Source organism: Ahaetulla prasina, chromosome 5, assembly GCF_028640845.1.
Source record: "Ahaetulla prasina isolate Xishuangbanna chromosome 5, ASM2864084v1, whole genome shotgun sequence".
NCBI classification, from domain to species: domain Eukaryota; kingdom Metazoa; phylum Chordata; class Lepidosauria; order Squamata; family Colubridae; genus Ahaetulla; species Ahaetulla prasina.
In genome coordinates, this window is record NC_080543.1 from 6224526 (window position 1) to 6249191 (window position 24666).

A 24666-nucleotide genomic window follows, 5' to 3' on the forward strand; every position below is an offset into this window, starting at 1 on the left:
ATTGATATTAGTAAAATAGGAAGAAAGCTGAAAAAATGAAGACTCCCATCTCCTGAGTCTTCTCATTAAAGAAACCCTGTTTCGTTGTTAAATGAAGAATTTTTGCTTTAATCAGTTATTTGGATCATGTTGGAATAATTATAGGTAGTTTTTAGCCTCCCATATCGTGTTTTTGCCCTCCCTGGCCCCCAGAAGTACTCTGCAGGCCAAAAACGGATGCATTTTCGGTGAAAATGCGCCCATTTCTGCCGAAAACAGGCCATGCGGAGCACTGCAGAGTGCTTCTGGGGGCCTGGGGAGGGCGAAAATCTGACACACGGTGGCCAGAAACTATTTTTTTTCTTGTTTTCCTCCTGTAAATTTAGGTGCATCTTATAGTCCGGTGCGTCTTACAGTCCGAAAAATACGGTAATTCGTCTGTTCTAATCCATTAAAGGTTGAGTTGTGAAGCCCCTTTGAAGATCTTAGGAGTGGCATTTTGGCTCCGATTGAAGGAATTTCTCTTCAAATATATCTATGATATATATCTATAGCTCCTCTAAATTTAGTTTGCATTTGATCTATTTAGAAGACCTCTGTCTGTTTGGGGTTTTTCAAAATAAAAAAGGAACAAGGAGTTGTTGAAGAACAAAGTGTGAAGCACAAACCCGACAGTGTGTATTGTACACCGAACAGCCTGTTTATTTATTCTTACCGGGTGATGCTGTAAATAGACCGAGATGACATCAGAATATAGAGGTTTTGAACGATGTTAAAATAATCAGCTGGATTATTTTACTGATTATTACAGGTGGCCTTTATAACCATTCATTTAGTGGCCATTGGAAGTTAACACAGCACTGAAAAAAGTGACTAGTGACCGTTTTTCACACTTACGACCAATGCAGCATCACGCGATCAAAATTCGGACGCTCGGCAACTGACTCACATTTATGACGGTCGCGGTGTCCCGGGGTCACGCGATCCCCTTTTGCGACCTTCTGACAAGCCAAGACAAGGGGGAAGCGGGATTCACTTAACGACCGTGTCACTAACTTAGCAGCAGTGATTCCTTTAACAACTTGGCAACTTGGTCATTAAACGGGGGCAAAACTCAACTGTCTCACTTAGTAACAGATATTTTGGGCTCAACTCTGGTCGTAAATCGAGGACCACCGGTATCGCGGACTAAAATCATGCTTAAAACCCCGGGTTTTGACCTAGGCTTCCCAAGAGCACGAAGCAGGCTCCTTGTCCCGATAAAAACCCCTTTTTTATTAAGTTACTGTGAATTTTTCTCATTCACATCCAGCAAATTCTCCCGAGGGAGAATTTACAGTCAGACCTTATCTAGGTTGGAGAGCTGCCAGACCGATATCTTCAAAACTTGGCAAGGAATCTCTGAGAGTCACAAACCAATTAAGCAAATTAATTGTCTCCTGCAAACTCCATTCTCCTTTTGTTCCTCTTTCATTCCCTCTGGGAGGGGCCCTTCACCGTCCACCTGTGGCCTTACTCCCAAGTCGACCCTTGTTCCTCAGCTCTTCCCTTCGTCTGGCAACTCTGCGCATGCGCACACTGGGAACAGGCTCCAGCTGTTCATCTGCCTCACTGATGTCTGACTCCGAAGGCAGCTGATAACTGGCAAACGGCCCTGGCCCCCTCTCTGCCTCCGACGCAGAGCTCTCATCAGAGCCTCCAGGACTGGCCCATGTTCCTCCCCAACCTCCTCACTCTCCGAATCTGCCGCCAGCTCTGCTGGCCGCTGGCGGGCCACAACATCCCGTGAGCCATACCCACTCATGACTTCCAAATGGAGTTGTCCGGAAACCGTAAGAAACGCCGGAATATTGAAGAAGTGATGTTCTTCTCCCGGTTTTTGCTCTTCACTTGCAGGCTGCAGGAATTAAACAGTAGGGAAAAAAATTAATGAATCCATTCTGGAATTGGGTTAATCTTTCCCCCAAAGTCAGCCAAACGCCAGCCCTCCGAGTATTTTTAAACACATGGCTTGCGAAGGAACGTACGGAAATCAAAATAAATACATTTAGCAGCGTAGCCTAGCAACGAGCGTGAAAAAGTCACCTTTTGTCTTAAAAAAGATCAGCTCTGCAGAAAGACCTACACAGCAGGGGTGTGAAACTCAAGGCCCGGGGGTGCTTAGATCTGGCCCACGGGGCCGCCCTGGAAACAGCAAAGGATCGGCTTGTGGTGCCTCTGCCAGTGAAAACGGAGCTTGGGAGGGCCCTCCCAGGCCCCATTTTCGGTTATGACGGCCTCCTGCAGCTCTCTACTGGCAAAATTGGAGCTCCGTTTTCACTGGCAGAGAACTGTAGGAAGCTATTGCGGCCGAAAATGGGCCCCGGGAGGGGAGCATACCTGAGCTCCGTTTTTGCTGACAGAGGGGTACAGAAAGCCATTGCAGCCGAAAGCAGAACTTGGGAGTCAGGGGTGATATTCACTTACCTTCGCTACCGGTGTTGTGACCCAGGCCCAAGAAGGTAGTAGGAAACTCAGTCAGTGTAAAAACAAACAAACTTTATTCGAACAGCTGAGAATTGCTTCATTCTCAGCGTAGTCCAACTAAATTAAAGCAAATTCCTCCCAACACAAATTCCTCAGTCCTATCGCCAACCTTGGTCCAATTAGGCAAACTGCCAAAGGCCTTTCTTGGCAAAAGTTCAAAAGACGCCGATAGAAAACAAATGCAACAAGACAAAGCTATCAACGTTGTTTTCCAGCAAAGAGCCCAAACGCCGTTGCTGGTCTTTTAAACCTTATGGGAGGGGCCAATCGTCTCTTGACCCTACTTCCGAGTCGTCCTCTTTGCTTGAGCTGCTGTTGCCTTCTGGCAGCTCTTCTCATGCGTGCATTAGGAACAGGCTCCTCCTGTTCCTCTGCCTCTCTGCTGTCAGCCTCTGGAGGCTCTGGAATCCGCAAATCACTCCCCGATGGCCCTGGCCCCACCTCTGCCTCCGACACAGAGCCCACATCTGGGCCTTCCCCTGACTCCAGGACTGGCCCATTGTCCTCCCCAGTCTCATCGCTGTCTGACTCCGTTGCCAGCCGTTTGCAGGTAGCTGGTGGACCACAACAACCAGTTTGTAAATGTGAGAGCGCACCCCAATTCCGTGCATGCCCAGGGCCTTCCGCGCGTGTTTAGAGCATCAAAAATGTGGATAAATGGGATATGATTATGCCCGGGTGGATGGGCGGAGCCTCCCACAGCCGGCACGACCAGTTCGCCCGAACCGGATAGAACCGGCTGAATGCCACCACTGTCGGGAGCCCATTTTTGCTGACAGAGCTCTCAGGCCACCACAGATACCTTTCCCCCAATCATGAGTGATGTCATGCTGGCCACGGCCACCTTGGCCACGGCCACCTTGGTCCCCGAGGTCAAACACAACCCTGATGCAGCCCTCAATTAAATCGAGTTTGACACCCCTGCTATACAATAAGCCTTGGAGGAAGAAACAGCCTTTGGGGCAACCACCAGGCGTCAGTGAGTTCTAGTCCTAATTTAGGCATGAAAACTGGCTGGGTGAATTTGGGCCAATTACCAGGAGACGGTGAGTTCTAGATGTGCCTTAGGTATGAAAACTGGCTGGGTGACTTTTGGCCATCCACCAGGAGACGGTGAGTTTTAGTCCCTCCTTTAGAAATGAAAGCTGGTTAACTATGGGCAGGTCCCTCTCTCTCTGAGACAACCTCACAGGGTTGCTGTTCTGAGGCTAATAGGAGGAGGTCGGCCATTTAGGTATATTTGCCGCCCAGAGTTATTTGTAAAAATAATAAAGGGACTGCATGATTCGCTTAACAACCCTGGTGAAAACGATCATAAAATTGGATATGACTCACTTAACCTTATTCATGGATTTTCTCCTATTGGAGACCCAATTCAGGCCCTCATGACATTTCCCAAGTAGCTGGATCGGAGTGTGTTAATATAATACAACTGGCAGTTGGATCAGAGGGGGAGGGGATTATTATTATTATTATTATTATTATTATTATTATTATTATTATTATTATTATTATTATTATTATTATTATTATTATTATTATTATTATTTATTAAATTTTTATACCGACCGTCTCCCGAAGGACTCAGGGCGGTTTACAGCCATAATAAGAAACAACAACAGTATACACATAAAACCATAATTTAAAAAACTTATTATACAAATGGCCGAATTAAAACATTTAGAATAAAACCCCAAATTTTAAAATGTTAAAACATTAAAACTAGTTAAAATCCTATTAAAATCCTATGCCAGTCCTGCGCTAACAAACAAATAGGTCTTCAGCTCTCGGCGGAAAGTCCGAAGGTCCGGCAGTTGCCGAAGTCCAGGGGGAAGTTCGTTCCAAAGGGTGGGAGCCCCCACAGAGAAGGCCCTCCCCCTGGGGGCCGCCAGCCGACATTGCTTGGCGGACGGCACCCTAAGGAGTCCCTCTCTGTGCGAGCGTACAGGTCGGTGGGAGGCATTCGGTAACAGCAGGTGGTCCCGTAAGTACCCTCGCCCTAAGCCATGGAGCGCTTTAAAGTCACCAACACCTTGAAGGGCACCCGAAAGACCACAGGTAGCCAGTGCAGACTACGCAGGAGAGGTATTACATGGGAGCAACGTGTGGCTCCCACTATCACCCGCGTAGCTGCATTCTGAACCAACTTGAGCCTCCGGGTACTCTTCAAGGGGAGCCCCATGTAGAGAGCATTACAGTAGTCCAAGTGAGAGGTAACCAGAGCATGAGTGACCGTGCATAAGGCATCCCGGTCGAGGAAGGGGCGGAACTGGCGAACCAGGCGAACCTGGTAAAAAGCCCTCCTGGCGACGGTCGTCAAATGATCTTCGAAAGACAACCGTCCATCCAGGACGTCCCAGCCTGCAGAACATCCATCGGTATTCATCTGGCTAACATCCTGTCAGTATGTGAGAGAGTTGAGGGGCTATTGGAAACTCAAACAGTATTTGCTGTGTGAGCAAGAAGGGGACAGGAAGGAAGCTGGGCGTGGCGTAGCTCAAGCGTTCTGTAGTAAAGCTGCTTGCTGCTGTGAAAGTAAAACTGAAAGTGAAACTCCTCTCCTCTGCTTGTGTTTTGCATTTGGAACATTTCTTTTCAGGTTGGGGAGGGGGAGTACAACTCCTTGGCATCAGAACGTGTTAATAATAATATTAGAAATACTAACGCTCTGATGATCATTTCAAAAAATCCTTTCTTAGTGAGAACCTAGAAGCCAAGAGAAACATACGTGGCAAATTTCAAGTCTGTAGGCTTTACGTTTCTGGAGATTTCGTGATTAATGCGTCAGAGGTTTTCGCTTTTATATATATATATAATGTATTGGTATTAAGTTAAGAATAGATTAAATAATGAATATGATTGTAAATCTTAACCGTTATTGCACAAACATTGGTACCCAGACGACACACTGTTTAATAGCAGATGGACTATTTGTACTAAAATAAAATTAAAAAAGAAAAGGTCACAAAATCAGACCTGAGTCACTTAAACCCCCTGCCTTGCTTAGCAACATAAATTCTTCTCTCAATTGGGACCGTAAATCGAGGACTTATACGTTGGCTGGAAAGTCTGAAGCACCAATTCTCATTTCTTCCAAGCCGCCGAACTCGTTCGGCCAGCAAACGGTGCCAAAATTTAAGCCAAGGTATCTCATTTTGCAAAGATAATCGCCTGTTTATACAAAAGGTTGGAAGTGACCGGATCAGAAGAAAGAGGAGGCCCAAAGGAATGGATTTTTAGAAATAAAATACTCTTTAAAGGGGGGGGGGGAAAGCTTCTATCCAACCCTTAAGACATTTGCATAGCAATTTGTGTGTGTCTGTGTTCATTTTCGCTGCGGGAGCAATGAAACCAGCTAAAAGCATGTTAATTTAACGTTTCCATAAATGAATTTCATCTGTTTAAAAAACTGAGCGCTGCCAGGATTGTATCGCCCTGATTTTTCTGACTGGCCACTTAACCCATTGTCGACGTCGCAGAGGAAGTGAAGGCTCTTCTATATGTGCAGAGACACGAAACGGTAGACGAGAATCCAAAATTTTGCACCCAAAGGAAGGAAGAACGGAGTGCCATCCCGAACGGGCAGCGTGCAAGTTGTAAGCCGGCTAATTACCAGTTTCGATGTTGTGATGGGCCAGATCTGCCGTGTGGATGTAGCATGGAGACTGAGAATCTCTCTATGGCGAATCTTTCTTTCTTTCTATCCTGGCTTATGTTCAGACGTAACTCAGCAGACATATCCAATGCAACTTTCTCCACTTCTTTTCTACACAACAACTCTGTGAGGTGGGCTGGGATGAGAGAGAGGCAGGCACTCTCAACTGGCTTTCATGCCTACGTCTGGACTAGAACTCACAGTCTCCTGGTGACTGGCCCAAACTCACTCAATTGGTTTTCATGCCTAAGGCGGGACTAGAACTCACAGTCTCCTGATCATTGGCCCAAATTCACCCAGTCAGCTTTCATGCCTAAGGCGGACTAGAACTCACCATCTCCTGGTGATTGGTTCAAAGTCACCTAGTTGGCTTTCACGCCTAAGGCGGGACTAGAACTCACAGTCTCCTTGTGATTGGCTCAAAATCACTTGGCTTTCGTGCCTAAGGATGGACTAGAACTCTCAGTCTCCTGGTGATTGGCCCAAACTCACTCAATTGGCTTTCATGCCTAAGGCGGGACTAGAACTCACAGTCTCCTTGTGATTGGCCCAAATTCACCCAGTCAGCTTTCATGCCTAAGGTGGAACTAGAACTCACTGTCTCCTGGTGATTGGCCCAAAGTCACCTAGTTGGCTTTCATGCCTAAGGCGGGACTAGAACTCAGAGTCTCCTTGTGATTGGCTCAAAATCACTTGGCTTTCGTGCCTGAGGATGGACTAGAACTCACAGTCTCCGGATAATTGGCCCAAAGTCACCTAGGCAGCTTTCATGCCTAGGCCAGGACTAGAACTCACAGTCCTCTGGTAATTGACCCAATTTTGACTAGACACTCAGTTGTTAAGCAAAGTGGTCATGAAGTGACCGTGCTTAAGGACTTTCTCCATTTTTCCTTCATTTTCCAGACCTGTGACGGTCATAAGGGTGAGGACAGATTGCCAAATTCCCTTATCCTAACTGTCTTAACTGCAAACGGTCTCTGTACGAGGCAGCCACTAAATGAGGACAACCTGTGTCACTTTCCAAGTGAGCTATCCAGGGTCTATATTGCGATAGGCGGCTATAGAAATTCAATAAATACAGAAATAATATTATGTACAACTCAAAAAACAAAATAGATTTTTTTAAAAAAACCCTTTTAAAAGCCAGGCAGGTTTATAGACACCAGATGCGCTTATTAAATTGCAAATCGAGCTAATAGACAATCTGACTAAAAGCTTCACATCTGGGAAGACAATAAAAGGCTGCAGCTGTCAACCCCATCCTTTCTAATCTCTCCCCTCTTTTAAAGTTTACTTTCTAACTCCGATTGCAAAAAACAACAACATACATTCGTTTTGTTGCAAAAATCATTTTTGAAGGCTTCCAAGATCCAACCACAACCTTCAAATACACCAAAAAAAATAAATAAATCAAATTTATTTTTTTGTGTGTGCTTCTTTTAACACCCCACCTGGAAATGCAGCTGTGGAGAGAGAAAAATACATTTGCTTTCTTATTCTATTATCTTCCCGCAGATTCAAAGCTGTTCCTTGATCTTTTGAAACATTCCTGTATCTCTCTCAGTCCTCGCTTTTTAAAAAAAAGACAAATCTGGGACATTCTCTTTAAAGACATTAACAAAGTTGAGGATCTCGTGATTAAAAAGAAAGGCCCATATACTGTAAGTCTTTGATAAAACTTTCAGTCAAGAAAAAAAGATTTTACTTCATGAAGATAAGCTGGAAGGAGTGACTTAAACTTAATGAGTTAACTGGATTTTTTTCATGCTTGATATGTGCAACTGAAAGGAAGGTTTAACCCAAAATTTGAAAATGTAATATTTTTTACACAAATATATATATATAACACTTATGTATTTTTTAAAGGAGGCAAAAGATATTGTAAATGTATTTGAGAGCACCTGTATGAAGAGAAAGTTAAAGAAAATGATGTACCAGTTCAAAGAAAACTGTGTGTTTAAAAAGGATGTTTATCAAAGAAAAAAAATATATTATTCTACAGTAGTGGCCAAAATTGTGGAAACCTTTTGGGAAAAGTATATTTTCTAAAACTAGATAATAACACCTCTTTTTTGGGGGGGGGAGCAGTACCATAAAATTATATATCAATGGAAAGATAATTTAATCAAGAATGTCATGCAATAACTTTTATGAAGGATTTGCCATTAGAATAGCAGTTACAGTATAAAGAAGAAACATAAAACATAGAAAAAATGAGATATACTAAAATTATCACCATAGGAAAAAATGAGATACACAAAAATTATCACTGTGTCATTTAATACTTAGTTGGGTAACCTTTAGCATGAATTATGGCCTTACAATGTCTTCCCATGGAGTGAACCAAGTCTTTAAGTTCTGCAGCTGTTTTAATGTGAAACCAAGATTGAATGATGGCTTCCATTAACTGGGTTTTATTGCTGGGTCACTTCTGACTAACAAGTTTCTTTGGTTGGCTCCATCGATTTTCAATTGGGTGAAGGTCTGGGCTATTCCCAGGCCATTCCAGCAGTGGAATAAGATTATCTTGAAACTCCCCTCAAAAAGTGGTGTTATTAGCCATCAAACCTCAAAAATACACTTTTCCCAAAAGGTTTCCACAATTTTGGCCACTAATGTAGTAGTTCCTTGATACGCAAATTAATATTTTAATATTTTAGGTCTGCTTTTCTATAAGAGGACAGCGAGTCGCTCACCGAAACAGTGCGGCTTGTAATCAAATCAATCAGAAACATTTAAATTTGGAAACAGCAGGAAGAAGAACGTCATCTAATCTAGAATCAGGCGAAGCTTGAAGGCGGAGATCTTATCGAAGTCACAAATATTTTAACCGACTTTTTCAAGATCAGAGTTAAGTTAAGGAGTGATTGCAGCCGAAGCAATCGATCGAAGCAGGATTTTTTGCTGCAGCAGGAAACGCTGAGAGATGGAAATGGATAGGAAGGTGCGTTTAACCACCGAGAAAAACTCCCATGTTTTTTAAAAAAGCTTTTTAGATAGAATAATAAAGTCGGAAGGGACCTTGGAGGTCTTCTAGTCCAACCCTCTGCTCGAGCAGATGTATTGGTGCTGGCTTACAGGTAGGCCGAAACCGAGTCCGAAATTTCTGCCGTTCAAGCAAAAGTAGTTGTTAAGGGGATTTTGTCCCGTTTTACGACATGCCTTGCCCCCGTTGTTAAGTGAATCACGGCAGTTGCTAAGCTGATAATATAGTTGTTAAGCGAACCTGGTTTTCTCGCTGACTTTGCTTCTCAGAAGGTCGCAAAAGCGGATCACGTGACCACCACACACGCCGCGCGGGACACTGCGACCGTCATAAATACGAGTCATTTTGCCAAGCATTTGGACCACGGGGATGCTGCAAATGGTCATAAGGGTGAAAAACGGCCATAAGTCACTTTTTTCCAGTGCCGTCGTAACTTTGAGCACATGGTCGTAAGTCCAGGACTGGCCTGTACTCTTCTATAATAATAGATTATTTTATGATGGGGTTTGTCTGCCTTTGTTAGAGCGGGATCCGATCCCAGAGACAGAGAGAGGGGGGGTGTCAGTCTAGATGACCTCTGAGGGGACCCCTTCCAGCTCCGATATTCTACGAATCTGGATGGGGAAATGACAGCAGTTGCATACCAAAAGTATCCAGAGGAATTCCACTGACCTCGGCTTCCCCCAAAAAGCACGAAGCAGACTCCTTGTCCTGACAAAAAACCCTTTTGAATTAAGTTACTCTTAATTCTTCTCATTCACCTTCAGCGAAGTCTTTCAAGGGAGAATTTACAGTCACAGACCTTATCTGGCTTGGAGAGCTGCCAGGCTGATATCTTCAAAACATGGAGTCTCAGGGAGTCACGAACCTATTAAGGAACTAATTGTCTCCTGCAAACTCCACTCTCCTTTTGCTCCTCTTTTATTCCCTCTGGGAAGGGCCATTCATCATCCACCTGTGGCTTTACTCCTGAGTCGACCCTTGTTCTTTAGCTGTTCCCTTCGTCTGGCAACTCTGCTCATGCGCACACTGGGAACAGGCTCCAGCTGTTCGTCTGCCTCACTGATGTCTGACTCCGAAGGCAGCTGTTGTGCCTCGCCCGCCCTCCTCTCCTCAGCCGGGCCCCTCCCATCTCCTGCTATCTGAGCCAGAGACTGATAGTGAAGAAGAATGGCCTGGCATGCCTCCAGCCCCCAGCCCTGGCACCATGCCCAGACAGACTGAGCAAACAAACCTCCCTACAGCGTGTGAGCACAAAGCCAGCCACGAGCTAGAATTGCCGGCAGCTGAGCAGGAGGACGAAAAGACACAGTGGACAGATCCCCGCTTCGGGAGAATGGAGAGGCGACGTCAGCAAAAGGAAGGGAGGGGCAGGCCTGGATAAGTGCTGAGTCATGGAGCCACACCCCATGGCCTATATAAAGGATCTGCTTTTTGGCATTCCTTGAGTCAGGCAAAGTCTCATCTGGTTGCTGAAGTCACACCTTGGATTCCTGCCTGCCCTGAGAACTCTGATAGGAATTTGGCAAAGCTGCAGAGGCTTCGTGGCCACGCTTGATACAGACTTCCCAGACCCGGCCGTCAGAGGAGGAGTGGGACATAACAGCAGCTGATAACTGGCATACGGCCCTGGCCCCCTCTCTGCCTCCGACGCAGAGCCCTCGTCTGAGCCTTCCCCAGACTCCAGGACTGGCCCAGATTCCTCCCCAACCTCCTCACTGTCCGAATCTGCTGGCCGCTGGCGGGTCACGACAAGAATGCTATTTAGCAATGGGCGCTGATTTGAGACCAAATGTAGGGGGCTCCGTGATCCAGACCCTTACCTCAAGTTTGAAGACTTCGCCCGCACCCTCGCAGTCATTGGCAGTAATTATCGGGGTGTGTATATGGGTGTACCCATTCTCCTAAAAGGAAAGAGAAAGAAAAGAGAGAGAAAGAAACGAGAGTTATTTTAATCACGGCTGACTTGAGATTTAAGAATGGTTTACCCATTCATCAACTGCAACCTGGCCAGTAACAGTTTAAGAGATTAAAGTTTAAAGGAAGGCAATATACAGATTTAACAGATTAACCAGAGTCGGAAGGGATCTTGTAGGTCATCTAATCCAACATCCCCCCCCCTCCCCGCCCAAGCAAGAGACCCTACACCGTTTCTGACTGACAGTATCCAGACTCCATCAGAGTTGGGCAGCTATTAAAAATGTGAATGATTTGTATTTATTTTGCGTACGGCGTATCTGCAGAGGCGATGCAATCAATGATATTCAGGGGTGAAATCCAGCAGGTTCTGACAGGTTCTGGAGAACCAGCAGCAGAATTTTTGAAGAGTTTGGAGAACCAGGAAATACCACCTCTGGCTGGCCCCAGAGTGGGGTGGGAATGGAGATTTTGCAATATCCTTCCCCCAGGAGTGGGGAGGGAATGGAGATTTTGCAGTATCCTTCCCCCAGGAGTGGGGTGGGAATGGAGATTTTGCAATATCCTTCCCCCAGGAGTGGGGTGGGAATGGAGATTTTGCAATATCCTTCCCCCAGGAGTGGGGTGGGACAGGAGATTTTGCAGTATCTTTCCCCCAGGAGTGGGGAGGGAATGGAGATTTTGCAATATCCTTCCCCCAGGAGTGGGGTGGGAATGGAGATTTTGCAGTATCCTTCCCCTGGAGTGGGGAGGGAAAGAGGATTTTGCAGCATCCTCCCCACTTTGTGGCAAGCCAGAGGTGGTATTTGCCAGTACTCCGAACTACACAAAGTTTCCACTACCGGTTCTCCAGAACCTGCTGGATTTCACCCCTAAATTAACTTAATGGCAGTGAATGAATCTAACATAGAATAATAAAGTTGGAAGGGACCTTGGAGGTCTTCTAGTCCAACCCCCTGCTCGAGCAGGAAACCCTATACCATGTAAGGCAAACAGTTGTCAAGTCTCTTCTTAAAAACTTCCAGTGTTGGAGCATCCATAACTTCTGGTGGCAAGTAGTTCCACTGGTTAATTGTTCTAAACATCAGGAAATTTCTCCGTAGTTCTAGGTTGCTTCTCTCCTTGATTAGTTTCCACCCATTGCTGCCTTCAGTCCTGCCTTCAGTTGCTTTGGAGAATAGCTTTGACTTCCTCTTCTTTGTAGGAGCCTTTCATTTATGTACACTGAGAGCATCTGCACCAAGACAAATTCCTTGTGTGTCCAATCAGACTTGGTCAATAAAAAATTCTATTCTATTCTGTTCTGTTCTGTTCTGCTCTGCTCTGCTCTATTTTATTTTATTTTATTTTCTATGCTATGCTATGCTATGCTATGCTATGCTATGCTATGCTATGCTATGCTATGCTATGCTATGCTATGCTATGCTATGCTATGCTATTCTGCTCTGCTCTATTCTATTCCAAATTTTCTATTCTATTCTATTCTGCTCTGCTCTATTCTATTCCAAATTTTCTATTCTGTTCTGTTCTGTTCTGTTCTACTCTACTCTACTCCACTTCATTAATTCTATTCTATTCTATTCTATTCTGTTCTGTTCTGTTCTGTTCTGCTCTGCTCTATTCTGTTCTGTTCTGTTCCATTCTATTCTATTCTATTCTGCTCTATTCTATTCTGTTCTGTTCTATTCTATTCTGTTCTGTTCTATTCTGTTCTGCTCTATTCTGTTCTGTTCTATTCTGTTCTGTTCTGTTCTGCTCTGCTCTGTTCTATTCTGTTCTGCTCTATTCTGTTCTGTTCTATTCTGTTCTGTTCTGTTCTGCTCTGCTCTGTTCCGCTCCGCTCCGCTAATTCAATTCAATTCAATTCAATTCAATTCTATTCTATTCTATTCTATTCTATTTTATTCTGATATCATGATATCAACTGATATCATGCTCCCCCCACCCCGATATCCTTCTTTTCATTAAACTAGAGGTCATCTATCTGAGGTGAGAAGAGATGGGGTTCAAAATATCCCTAGATGACCCAGCCTTCGCTCTTCTGGACTACCTTACAGGGCTGTCCAAGGATAAAACAAAGCTGGTTTGGCTTTGATGCCCTCCAAGGAAAGGCATAACATGAAGGCAATAAAATTATTTTTCCAGCGAGAACTTGAAGGTGTACACATGCTGCCCTCTGGTGGTCAAATGTCTGAATATTCGTTTAATTCACAACCAGGTTAATTTATTTTAAGACCTCCCCACCCAAAAGGAAGAACAGAGAAGCTAATATATAATAATTTAAGGCTGGTGCAACACCTGTTCTTGCTCACCTATAGTGACGTTTGGCTAAAAATACAAGTAGCCCTTGAGTGACAACTATTCATTTAGTGACCGTTCAAAGTTACGACGACACTGAAAAAAGGGATTTATGATTGTTGTTCACACGAACGTAGTGGCCTCTCCCATCATCGTGTGATCAGAATTCAGATGCTTGGAAACTGACTCATATTTATGACAGTCATCATATACCGGGGTCATGTGATCCCCTTTTGAGACCTTCTGACAAGCAAAGTCAATGGAGAGGGAGGGAGGGAGGAAGGAAGGAAGGATAAAAGGAAGGAAAGAAGGAAGGAAGATGGAAGGATAAAAGGAAGGTAGGTAGGAAGGAAGGAAGATGGAAGGTTAAAAGGAAGGAAAGAAGGAAGATGGAAGGATAAAAGGAAGGAAGGAAGGAAGATGGAAGGATAAAAGGAAGGAAGGAAGGAAGGAAGGAAGATGGAAGGATAAAAGGAAGGAAGGTAGGAAGGAAGGAAGATGGAAGGTTAAAAGGAAGGAAAGAAGGAAGATGGAAGGATAAAAGGAAGGAAGGAAGGAAGGAAGATGGAAGGATAAAAGGAAGGTAGGTAGATAGGTAGGTAGGAAGGATAAAAGGAAGGAAAGAAGGAAGGAAGATGGAAGGAAGGAAGGAAGATGGAAGGATAAAAGGAAGGTAGGTAGATAGGTAGGTAGGAAGGATAAAAGGAAGGAAAGAAGGAAGGAAGATGGAAGGATAAAAGGAAGGAAGGAAGAAAGAAAGGAAGATGGAAGGAAGGAAGGAAGGAAGATGGAAGGATAAAAGGAAGGAAGGACGGAAGGAGGGAAGATGGAAGGATAAAAGGAAGGAAGGTAGGAAGGAAGGAAGATGGAAGGATAAAAGGAAGGAAGGAAAGAAGGAAGGAAGGAAGATGGGAGGATAAAAGGAAGGAAGGAAGGAAGGAAGGAAGATGGCACAGTAATTAGAATGTTCGATCCTGACTGGCTCCAGGTTGACTCCGCCTTCCATCCTTCCGAAGTGGGTAAAATGAGGACCCAGATTTTGGGGGCAATTATGCTGACTCTGTAAACTGCTTAGAGAGGGCTGGAAAGCCCAGTGAAGCGGTATATAAGTCTCAGGGCTGTTGCTATGAAGCAGGCATGATTTCCTGCTCTCCTGAAGAACCCCTTTAATTGAACCCCAATCCATCCTGCAGTCTGCAGGCAACAAACACAGCCAGAGGCTCACAAGCCCCAGTGTGGCCACCTAGCATGTCCACCTACTGAAGAACCCCAATTTGCAGGAGCCCAAGCATGATAATGCATCATTTTTTTTAACAGCCAGTTTGGTGTAGTGGTTAAGGCCCCAGGCTAGAAACCAGGAGACAGTGAGTTCTAGTCCTGCTTTAGGTAAGAAAGCCAGCCTGGGTGACTTTAGGCCAATCACCAGGAGACAAGTGAGTTCTAGTCCCGCCTTAGAATGGAAGCCAACTGCATGACTTTGGGCCTATCACCAGGAGACTGTGAGTTCTAGTCCCGCCTTAGGCATGAAGCCAACTGCATGACTTTGGGCCAATCACCAGGAGACTGTGAGTTCTAGTCCCGCCTTAGGCATGAAGCCAACTGCATGACTTTGGGCCAATCACCAGGAGACTGTGAGTTCTAGTCCCACCTTAGGCATGAAGCCAACTGCATGACTTTGGGCCTATCACCAGGCGACTGTGAGTTCTAGTCCCGCCTTAGGCATGAAGCCAACTGCATGACTTTGGGCCAATCACCAGGAGACTGTGAGTTCTAGTCCCACCTTAGGCATGAAACCAACTGCGTGACTTTGGGCCAATCACCAGGAGACTGTGAGTTCTAGTCCCATTTTAGGCATGAAAGCCAGCTGGGTGACTCTGGGCCAGTCACTGCCCCTTAGACCTAGGAAGGAGGCAATGGCAAACCAGTGCCAAGCTTGGCCAAGCTTGCAAAAAAGACCTTGAGGAACTTGCAAAGAGGTCGTCAAAAATCACAACTAATTTGAGGGCAGATGGGGGGGAGGAATTAATTTTAATGGTGCAATTCTTGTAGAACCAGGAACTTTGGGTGGCCGAAAGATTTAGCGTTCTCACAAGGTTCGAATCACTAAAACGTTCTTGTATAAGGAAAGGCAGGTATTTTATTGGCAACTGTTGCTATGAATGTTTTTCCGTTTTAATTTAAAACGTTAATTAAATTAAATTTAATTACTTTATATGCACCTAAACGTGCTTAGGCAGCTGCTAATGTAGCAGGAAAACTATCTTAATCTATCACAGCCCAAAATCGGCAACAGGGTTGCACCTTTTCAGCCGAACAAATTTGATTAAAAGACACACGTTTTAGCTCGCGAAAGCGTCTGCTTTTAATCAAATTTGTTAGTCTGAGAAAGGTGTCATCAGACAGCTGAGTTTTGAGCTAGCTAATGAACCGATAAAATTACGCGTATAATATTTACTGATTATCCAGTCCTTGTCAACTCTGAGCCCGCGACATAAATTGAATTTCTCCATAATAATCTCTTCCTAATCAGGTTCTTCAGATCTTTCGTATAATTAACATAAAATACATTTAGCTAAGTTAACACACGAGCGTAAGAATCTATACGGGTCGTCCTTGACTTACAATCATAATGAAACCTGCCATTAATGGTGACGGTCGCAAAGCAGGTCACGCACATGACCGGCCTGGTTTGACAACTGGTTAAGTGAATAACCATAGTTTTTAAGCGAATGCACGGTCATGAAGTGAACACCAGAGTTGTTAAACGAATCCATTGTTTGCTATGGGGTGTTTTTGCTGAAAACCTGAGGTAAATACTGATTTTTAATAAAATTGTGGTCAAGTGATATGGGATGCTAAACACACCTGTAAATGCAGGCTGGTTTTCAAGGGCCCAAAATGCAGTCATATGATTATATTGTGTGTGTGTGTGTGTCTCAGAATTTCAAAACCAGATTCTAAAGTACAGGCGGTCCTTGACTTAAAACGGTTCACTTAGTGACCGTTCAAAGTTACAACAATCCTGAAAAAAGGTGACTCACGACCGTTTTTCACACTTACGACCGTTGCAGCATTCCCCCTGAGCTCATGATCAAAATTCAGGCGCTCGGCAACTGACTCATATTTATGACGGTTGCAGTGTCCCGGGGTCACGTGATCCCCTTTTACGACCTCCTGACAAGCAAAGTCAATGAGGAAACCAGATTCGCTTAACGACCGGGTTACAGACTTAAGAACCGCAGTGATTCACTTAACGTTGGCAAGAAACGTCATAAAATGGGGGGGGGGAAACTCAAGACATCTTGCTTAGCAACAGAAATATTAGGCTCAATTGGGGTCATAAGTCAAGGACTACCAGTATGTGGGTCTCCCGGTTAGCAGCCACTTTTATCAATGAATTGGCAGCTTTATGACTTGATGGTCATATATCCTGTGGCAGGCAGTTCCCCAAGACCGGAATTACCTTGAAATAGGAGTGGATCGCTGCCGTGGCTTCACTGCGTACCCGCAACAGGGCGCCCAGTACATTGCTTCTGCATCGGACGTGAGGCAGCTCCCGGAGATATTCCAGAGAATGATGGACTTTATATTTCAGAGGGAAGGCCTAAAGAAGGAAGTATGTATACGAAGTATATAGAACACACAGAGGCAGTTTGGTCTAGTGGTTAAGGCACTAAGCTAGAAAGCAGGAGACTGTGAGTTCTAGTCCCACGTTAGGCATGAAATCCATCTGGGTGACTTGGCCAATCACCAGGAGACGGTGAGTTCTAGTCCCACCTTTGGCATGAAAGCTGACTGGGTGACTTTGGGCCAATCACCAGGAGCTGTGAATTCTAGTCCCACGTTTGGCGTGAAATCCAGCTGGGTGACTTGGGCCAATCACCAGGGGACTGTGAATTCTAATCCTGCTTTAGGCATGAAAGCTGACTGGGTGACTTTGGGCCAATCACCAGGAGACTGTGAATTCTAGTCCCTCCTTCAGCATGAAAGCCGACTGGGTGACTTTGGGACAATGACCAGGAGATGGGGAGTTCTAGTCCCGCCTTAGGCCTGAAAGCTGACTGGATGACTTTGAACCAATCATCAGGAGATTTCAAGTTCTAGTTGCTCCTCAGCCACGAAAACCAGTTGGATGACTTTGAGCCAGTCCTTCTTTCTCTCAGACCAACCCACCTCACAGGGCTGTTGTTGTGGGAAAAATAGGAGGAGGAAGGAGTATTAGGCATATTCACAGCCTGGAGTTGTTGGTAAAAAATAATAAAGATAGGGTAAATATAAAGGTTCCCCTCGCACATACGTGCTAGTCGTTCCTGACTCTAGGGGGCGGTGCTCATCTCCGTTTCAAAGCCGAAGAGCCAGTGCTGTCTGAAGACGTCTCCGTGGTCATGTGGCCGGCATGATTCAATGGCAAAGGCGCACGGAACGCTGTTACCTTCCCACCAAAGGTGGTCCCTATTTTTCTACTTGCATTTTTTACCTGCTTTCGAACTGCTAAGTTGACAGAAGCTGGGACAAGGAACGGGAGCTCATCCCGTTACGCGGCACCAGGGATTCGAACCGCTGAACTGCCGACCTTTCAGTCGACAAGCTCAGCATCTTAGCCACCGCGTTCCTCAGGGTACGTATAAACAAATGTGTACCCTCAGATACATATGTATATTTGCACACACAGGTCTTGGCGTATTCGGGTCTTTTCCCGTGTAAGGTTGAAAGTATCTAGGCGACATTTCGATGAGGTCCCACTCGTCATCTTCAGGCTGGTGCTTTCGGCTTCGTGATTGTGCAAGCAAAGCAAAGCAAAGCTCACATAAGAACAAAGCCAAAGCCTGAAGATGATGAATGAGATCTCATTGAAACGTTGCCTAAATATTTCCAATCTTACACGGGAAAAGACCCGAACATACCAAAACCTGCATACATATACCCGTGAAAACCTATGAATATATATATATGTATGTATGTATGTATGTATGTATGTATGTATATAAGTCTTTGGTTATTTGGGTTTTCTCCCGCGTAAAATTGGAAGTGTCTTGGCAACGTTTCGACGAAGTCTCATTCGTCATCTTCAGGCTTCAGCTTCGTGCTTCTGGGAGCAATGTGTGATTGCAGCTGTTTCTTCCTTTTTAACTGCTAGTGGGGGTTTGAACTGATTGAGTGGAAGCTTGGCTGTGCTCTGATTGGATGGGGTTATTTTTGTGCTGATTGGCTCGGGGTGTGTCCTGTTTGGGTGGGGACTTGGTTGTGCTCAGATTAGTCTGAGTTGCAGGGGGATTTGAGCTGCTGAGCTGCATTGCTGTTGTTTGGCTTCGTGGTCGTGCTACATCTTCATAGTGGGTGACAGTCTGCTGCATGTATGGATTGGAGGGGTTTGAAATGGCTAATGTTGCAGCTACGGTCTGGCTTCTGGACACACCCCCAGCCAATCAGAGCACAGAAAAACCCCCATCCAATCAGAGCACAGCCAAGCTCCCACCCAATCAGCTCAAACCCCCACTAGCAGTTAAAAAGGAAGAAACAGCTGCAATCACACATTGCTCCCAGAAGCACGAAGCTGAAGCCTGAAGATGACGAATGAGACTTCGTCGAAACATCGGCAAGACACTTCCAATTTTACACGGGAGAAAACCCGAATAACCAAAGACCTACATACAAACACCTGCGAAAACCTCAGAAAACATATATACGTATGTATGTATATATCCTCAGGTTACTTATAAACAAACAAATAAACACAGAATCTTTACTCAAGAATAAGATGAGCCTGCAACTGAATTCCTTTGCAAAAAAAAAAAAAGGCTTGCCGCAAAAAACCCAGATCCAAAATTGCCCCACGGGAGAATATCTGAATAATCCCCTTACCAAAACGTCACAAGGCCCCACCACACGTATATTCTCCGCCGCCAGCTCCACGCCTTGTCCCTTATGGGAACTTTTCACCAGCTTCCCTCGCACTTCCACGGAACAGCCAAAAGTCAGCGTCCTGGAATGAAACCACAAACCGTTTTAGGGCAAAAACGTCGACCGAAGGACTTTGAATCATGTGTGTGTGTGTTTGTGTGTTTCTGAAGCACAAACCCTCCACCGTTTCAGACAAATGGATCTCCAATTTCTTCTAAAAAACCTCCAGCGATGGAGGATCCACACCTTCTGGAGGCAAGTCGATCCACAGACTGATCGTTCTCCTTGCCAAGAGGAAATTTTTCTTTACATCTTAGGTGGGATCTCTCTTTAAGGGATCTTCCCATCCGGTGTTTGCCCTGACCGCAGATGCAATGAATCAGTGGAACGGCTTGCCACTAGAAGTTGTGGGTGCTCCATCAGTGGAGGTTTTTAAGAAGAGACCGGACAGCCATTTGTCTGGAATGGTCTTGGGTCTCGAACAGGGGTGTCAATGGGGCCTCTGGTGGCTCAGACTGTTAAGACAGTCTGTTATTAACACAGCTGCTTGCAATTACTGCAGGTTCTAGTCCCACCAGGCCCAAGGTTGACTCAGCCTTCCATCCTTTATAAGGTAGGTAAAATGAGGACCCAGATTGTTGGGGGCAATAAGTTGACTTTGTATATAAATATACAAATAGGATGAAGACTATTGCTAACATAGTGTAAGCTGCCCTGAGTCTTCGGAGAAGGACGGGATATAAATGCAAATTAAAAAAAACAAAAAACTCCAGGCCAGGCCCGGAGACCGGATCCGGCTCGCGTGGCTGCCCTGGAAACAGCGAAGGACTGGCCTGCAGTGCCTCTGCCACTGAAAACAGAGCTCATGAGGGCCGCAAGTGGCCCCCCCCAGCTCCATTTTGGCCGGCGGATGGAGGCCGTTTTGCAGTTGAAAACAGAGCCCAGGAAGGCCGCGCACTGCTCTCATGAGCTACGTTTTCGCTGCAGCACGCCGTCGCAGCCAAAAATGGACCCAGAAGGGCAGTGCCCAGGGGTGGGATTCTACCGGTTCGGATGAACCGGTAGCTCTGACAATCAGCTGGGAGTGAACCGGTTTGTTCTGACGATCAGCTAGGCCTGCCCGCCCGACCCTGCGCTTTACTTACCTATATCTTCACAGCTGACTAGCGCGGCAGATGGATTGCCGCAGCTCAGCTGTTTTAATTCCCTAGTGCAGGGTCTGCAAACTTGGCTCTTTTAAGACTTGTGGACTTCAACTCCCAGGAGTTCTGGGAGTTGAAGTCCACAAGTCTTAAAAGAGCCAAGTTTGCAGACCCCTGCCCTAGCACTAACACAGGTGATTATTTGTTTAATTGTGCATGCGCGGGTAGCGCGCGTCTAATGCAGGCTCCCGATCACCGAAGCGCCCGATCACCGAAGCGCTTGTTAAACCGGTAGGATCCCAGCACTGGCCATGCCCACCCACACCGGCCCTCTGAGGTAAAACACAACCCTAAATGCGGCCCTCAGTGAAATCGAGTTTTACACCCCTGAATTAGAAGACCTCCGAGGTCCCTTCCAATTCTCTGACTCTGTTCTGCTTTGAAAGCCACCTTCTTGTGCAGCCTAAAGTAGTGTCGGGCCCACCCCTCGGCCCCACCCAGCTACCCAGAGAAGGTGAATCGACCTGGACTCCAAACGTGGATCTGCCACCACCTGGAGATGCTCCAACGAGGAGCCATCGCTGACGTGGAGAAACAAAATCCCTTTCTGAGACCGGACCGAACGGACCCAACCCTGGACAGGAAGGAAAGCAGGAATTAATTGGATCGCTAAGACGGGCAGCCAATAAGATAGATAGATAGACAGATAGATAGATAGATAGATAGATAGATAGATAGATAGATAGATAGATAGATAGATAGATAGATAGATGATAGATAGACAGACAGATGATAGATAGATGGATGATAGATGATAGATAGATAAGATATAATAAGATGGTAGACGGGTAGATGGATCAATGAAAGACAGATAGTTATGACAGAGATAGATGAGATAGATAAATAGATAGATAGATAGATAGACAGACAGACAGACAGACATAATAAGGTGGTAGATGGATGGATCAATGAAAGATAGAGAGATGATAGACAGACAGATGATAGATAGATAGATAGATAGATAGATAGATAGATAGATAGATAGATAGATAGATAGATAGAATAAGATGGTAGATGGGTAGATGGATCAATGAAAGATAGCTATGATAGAGATAGATGATAGATAGATGATAGACAGACAGACAGGTAGATAGATAAATAGATATACATAATAAGATGGTAGATGGATGGATCAATGAAAGATAGATAGATAGATAGATAGATAGATAGATAGATAGATAGATAGATGGATTTATTTATTTATTTTATTTTATTAATTGCATTTGTATACCGCCCTTCTCCCGAAGGACTCAGGGCGGTTAACAGCCAATTTAAAATACAATAAATATAAAAACAAAACTAAAAATTTATATAAATAGTGGCCAAATTTAAAACTGAGTACTATAAAAACTAAAACCCCGACTTCCGGTTTGGCACCGTAGGTGATGGCGGTGATCTTTACGATCACCAACCTCTGGATTTTGTGGAATCGCTAGGACAGCTTAAATCTGCTGCCCAGCGGTTCGGAAAACCCCCTCTTCGGGAGAAGGAGAAGGGGTGAGCTGAGGGCAGAGGTTGAATTTCCCTAAAGCCCCTGAGAAAAAAGGGGTTTGAAGGGTTAAGTTCCCTCCAGTAACCCGAAGTGCTCCAGATCCGAGGATTCTTCTGCTTTGGCGGAACCAATCACCACGACCAAACGCCGAGATTTATTTTGGACAATAAAGGATTATACCGGACAGAACGAAAGTGGGAGAACTTTAAGCAAGTAGCCAAGCCGATTCCCCGATACTTTGTAACAAGCTTGAAAACAGCAAGAAAATGGAGGCGAATTGTTAACAAGTTAACGAGTGGAAAGCGAAAGTGATACTTTCAGCATGTGCCTCTGCAGTTGGTAATTTGCATGTTACTTGCTGCTTTAACTCTTTGCTGCCTGCTGATAGAATCTAGGGAGATTTTTTAAATACTGCTTTAAAAGACTGTGTTTCTAGAGGTTAAGAAGATTTAAAGTGAATATTAAGTTGGAAATAAATAAATAAATAATTTTATAGAAGATGGCAGCCAAACAATTAAAGTCTACTGTAACAAAGAGCTCTGGAACTTTATCAGCTGGTGCCTCTCCAGCTCATACAGCAGAGACTAGAACATTGAATTTAGAGGCGTTACAAGAGAACTTAAAAGGCTTTATAGAAGAAAAATTTAAAGTAATAACTGATGAGATGTCTGAAATGAAAGAGCAGATATCAGAAATTCAAGTGGGAAATAAAGAAGTTAAAGAAGGATTTGTAATGGCAGTACAAAGTTTGGCAACGAATGTGATTTTATTGGAAGAGGAGGTTGAAGAAATTAAGCGACATAATTTAAAATTAGAAAATAAAATGGATGAATTTCAAAGTAAAATGGAAAAACAGAGGATGAAATAGTTTTGATACAATATAGAAATATGGAATTTGCTCTTAGAATTCGAGGTTTGAAAGAAAATAAGGAAGAGAATTTAAGGGAAATTTTTTCTGAAGTATTTGCTGAGATATTAGCAGCTCGTCCAGCAGATGTGGCTTATCAAATTGATAAAATATATCGTGTGAACTCTTGGATAGCAAGGCAAAAAAAGTTGCCAAGGGATGTTGTTATTTATTTTACAAACAGAACAGTGAGAAATCAGATTTTGCAAGCTTCATATAAGGGGGAGAAGATTCAGATTGCTGGTCAAGATATTTTGATATTAAAGGAAATTCCACCAAAAATGTTAAGGGCTAGGAAGGAATTTGCCTTCCTGGTGAATGAACTTAAAAAACATCAGATTGAATATAGATGGGATATTCCAACTGGTATAATAGTATATTATGCAGGGAAAGTACATCGTTTCAATACGGTTGGAAAAGCAAGAGAATTTTATGTTGAGGTATTAAAAGTTGGAAGTCTTCCCCCATTGGAAGCTAGAAGAAGGGAGGCTGAAGTGAAGGAAAGAGAAGTGAAGCAGGTACAAGAACAGATTGTGATGGAAGAAGATTTATTACAAGTGTTGGAAATACCTACGACGGGTTTAGATTCAAAAGAACAAAGGCTGACAAGAGCTGCTGCTAAACGCAAGGAACAAGAGATGAAGGCACAACAACAACTGGCAACTACTACAATGGAAACAGTGGGAGGAGCAAGGCCTAAAGTAAAATGTGATCTGCGGCTGGTGTTCCAAAAGTTTCCTTTGGCCGATAATGGCAATTAAACTATTATCTTGGAATGTTAATGGCCTGAATTCACAGAAGAGAGGGAAGGTATTTCATTATTTGAAACAATTTTAAAATGACATTACCTGTTTACAAGAAACACATATTAGATCTTGCTAAATGTTGGAGATGCGATTGTGAAGATGCTACTTATTACCATATATGGTGGACTTGTAAAAAAGTTAAAGCATTTTGGATTAAAGGCTGGTGGATCATGCAGAATATTTTGAAAAAGAAGATTAAGTTTACTCCATGAGTTCTTTCTACTAGGAATAATTATGGACTATACAGCTATAGAGACTAAATTGATTTTGAACTTAATAACAGTCGCAAGACTTTTGATTGCTCAGTATTGGAAGAAAGAAGAATTACCTACAATCAAGAATGGACACTCAAAGTATCAAATCTGGCAGAGATGACAAAATCTCCGCTTACTTGAAAGACTATATACTAGAAAAATATATTTTAGAATGGAAAATGTGGATTGATTATATTTAAAATAAGTATCAGATAAAAAAAATATCGAATAGCATATGAGTAAATTTAGGAAATATTTTGTATTAGATATATTTTTGAAGGAGAGGGGAATTGAGAGTGTGACTAAGTGTGGTGTGACTAGAGATTATAATTTAGGAATTATTTTGGATTATGATTGTTAGTTTTGATACCCTGCATTTTGTTCTGGGAAGTCGGGGTGGGGGGTGGGGGGTAAGGGGGAGGGGAATTTGGGGGGGTTTGGTAGAGATGGAGTGATGGTTAATGTACAGGGATTATTGAAGAAATATAATTAATGTAGGGTCGGGTCTGTATAGTTACCATTTTAGAACGGTGGGGAGGGAGAAAAGAGAGAGTAGGAGGTAGGAAAGAGGAGAAGAGGAAGGAAGAGGAATAGTAGAGGGAGAAGGAAGGTGTAGGGTGGAGGGAGGAGTGGATGTAGATAAGAGAAGGAGAGGAAGGTTTGGAAGGTAAAAGAAGGTAGAAGAGGGAAGAGTGTTAAAAAGGGTGGTGGTGACTGGGCAAGCCCGACTAATTGTATATAAC

General features: G+C 44.2%; 1 protein-coding gene across 6 annotated transcripts in view; it reads right to left on the reverse strand.

Moving 5' to 3' along the window:
* Nucleotides 1-24666, reverse strand: part of NARS2 (asparaginyl-tRNA synthetase 2, mitochondrial) — a 60521-nt gene that overhangs the window by 28388 nt on the left and 7467 nt on the right. For 3 of the 6 annotated variants that reach the window (XM_058186880.1, XM_058186881.1, XM_058186884.1), the window contains exons 3-7: nt 20929-21038; nt 19224-19344; nt 16825-16965; nt 10970-11050; nt 1776-1876 (exon numbers count right to left, since the gene is read on the reverse strand). In XM_058186880.1, coding sequence (XP_058042863.1) covers nt 1776-1876; nt 10970-11050; nt 16825-16965; nt 19224-19344; nt 20929-21038 — 554 coding nt within the window. Of the gene's footprint in view, nt 1-1775; nt 1877-9386; nt 9430-10969; nt 11051-16824; nt 16966-19223; nt 19345-20928; nt 21039-24666 lie in introns of those variants that run through there. The other 3 variants (XM_058186882.1, XM_058186883.1, XM_058186886.1) reach the window with 3 other exon arrangements.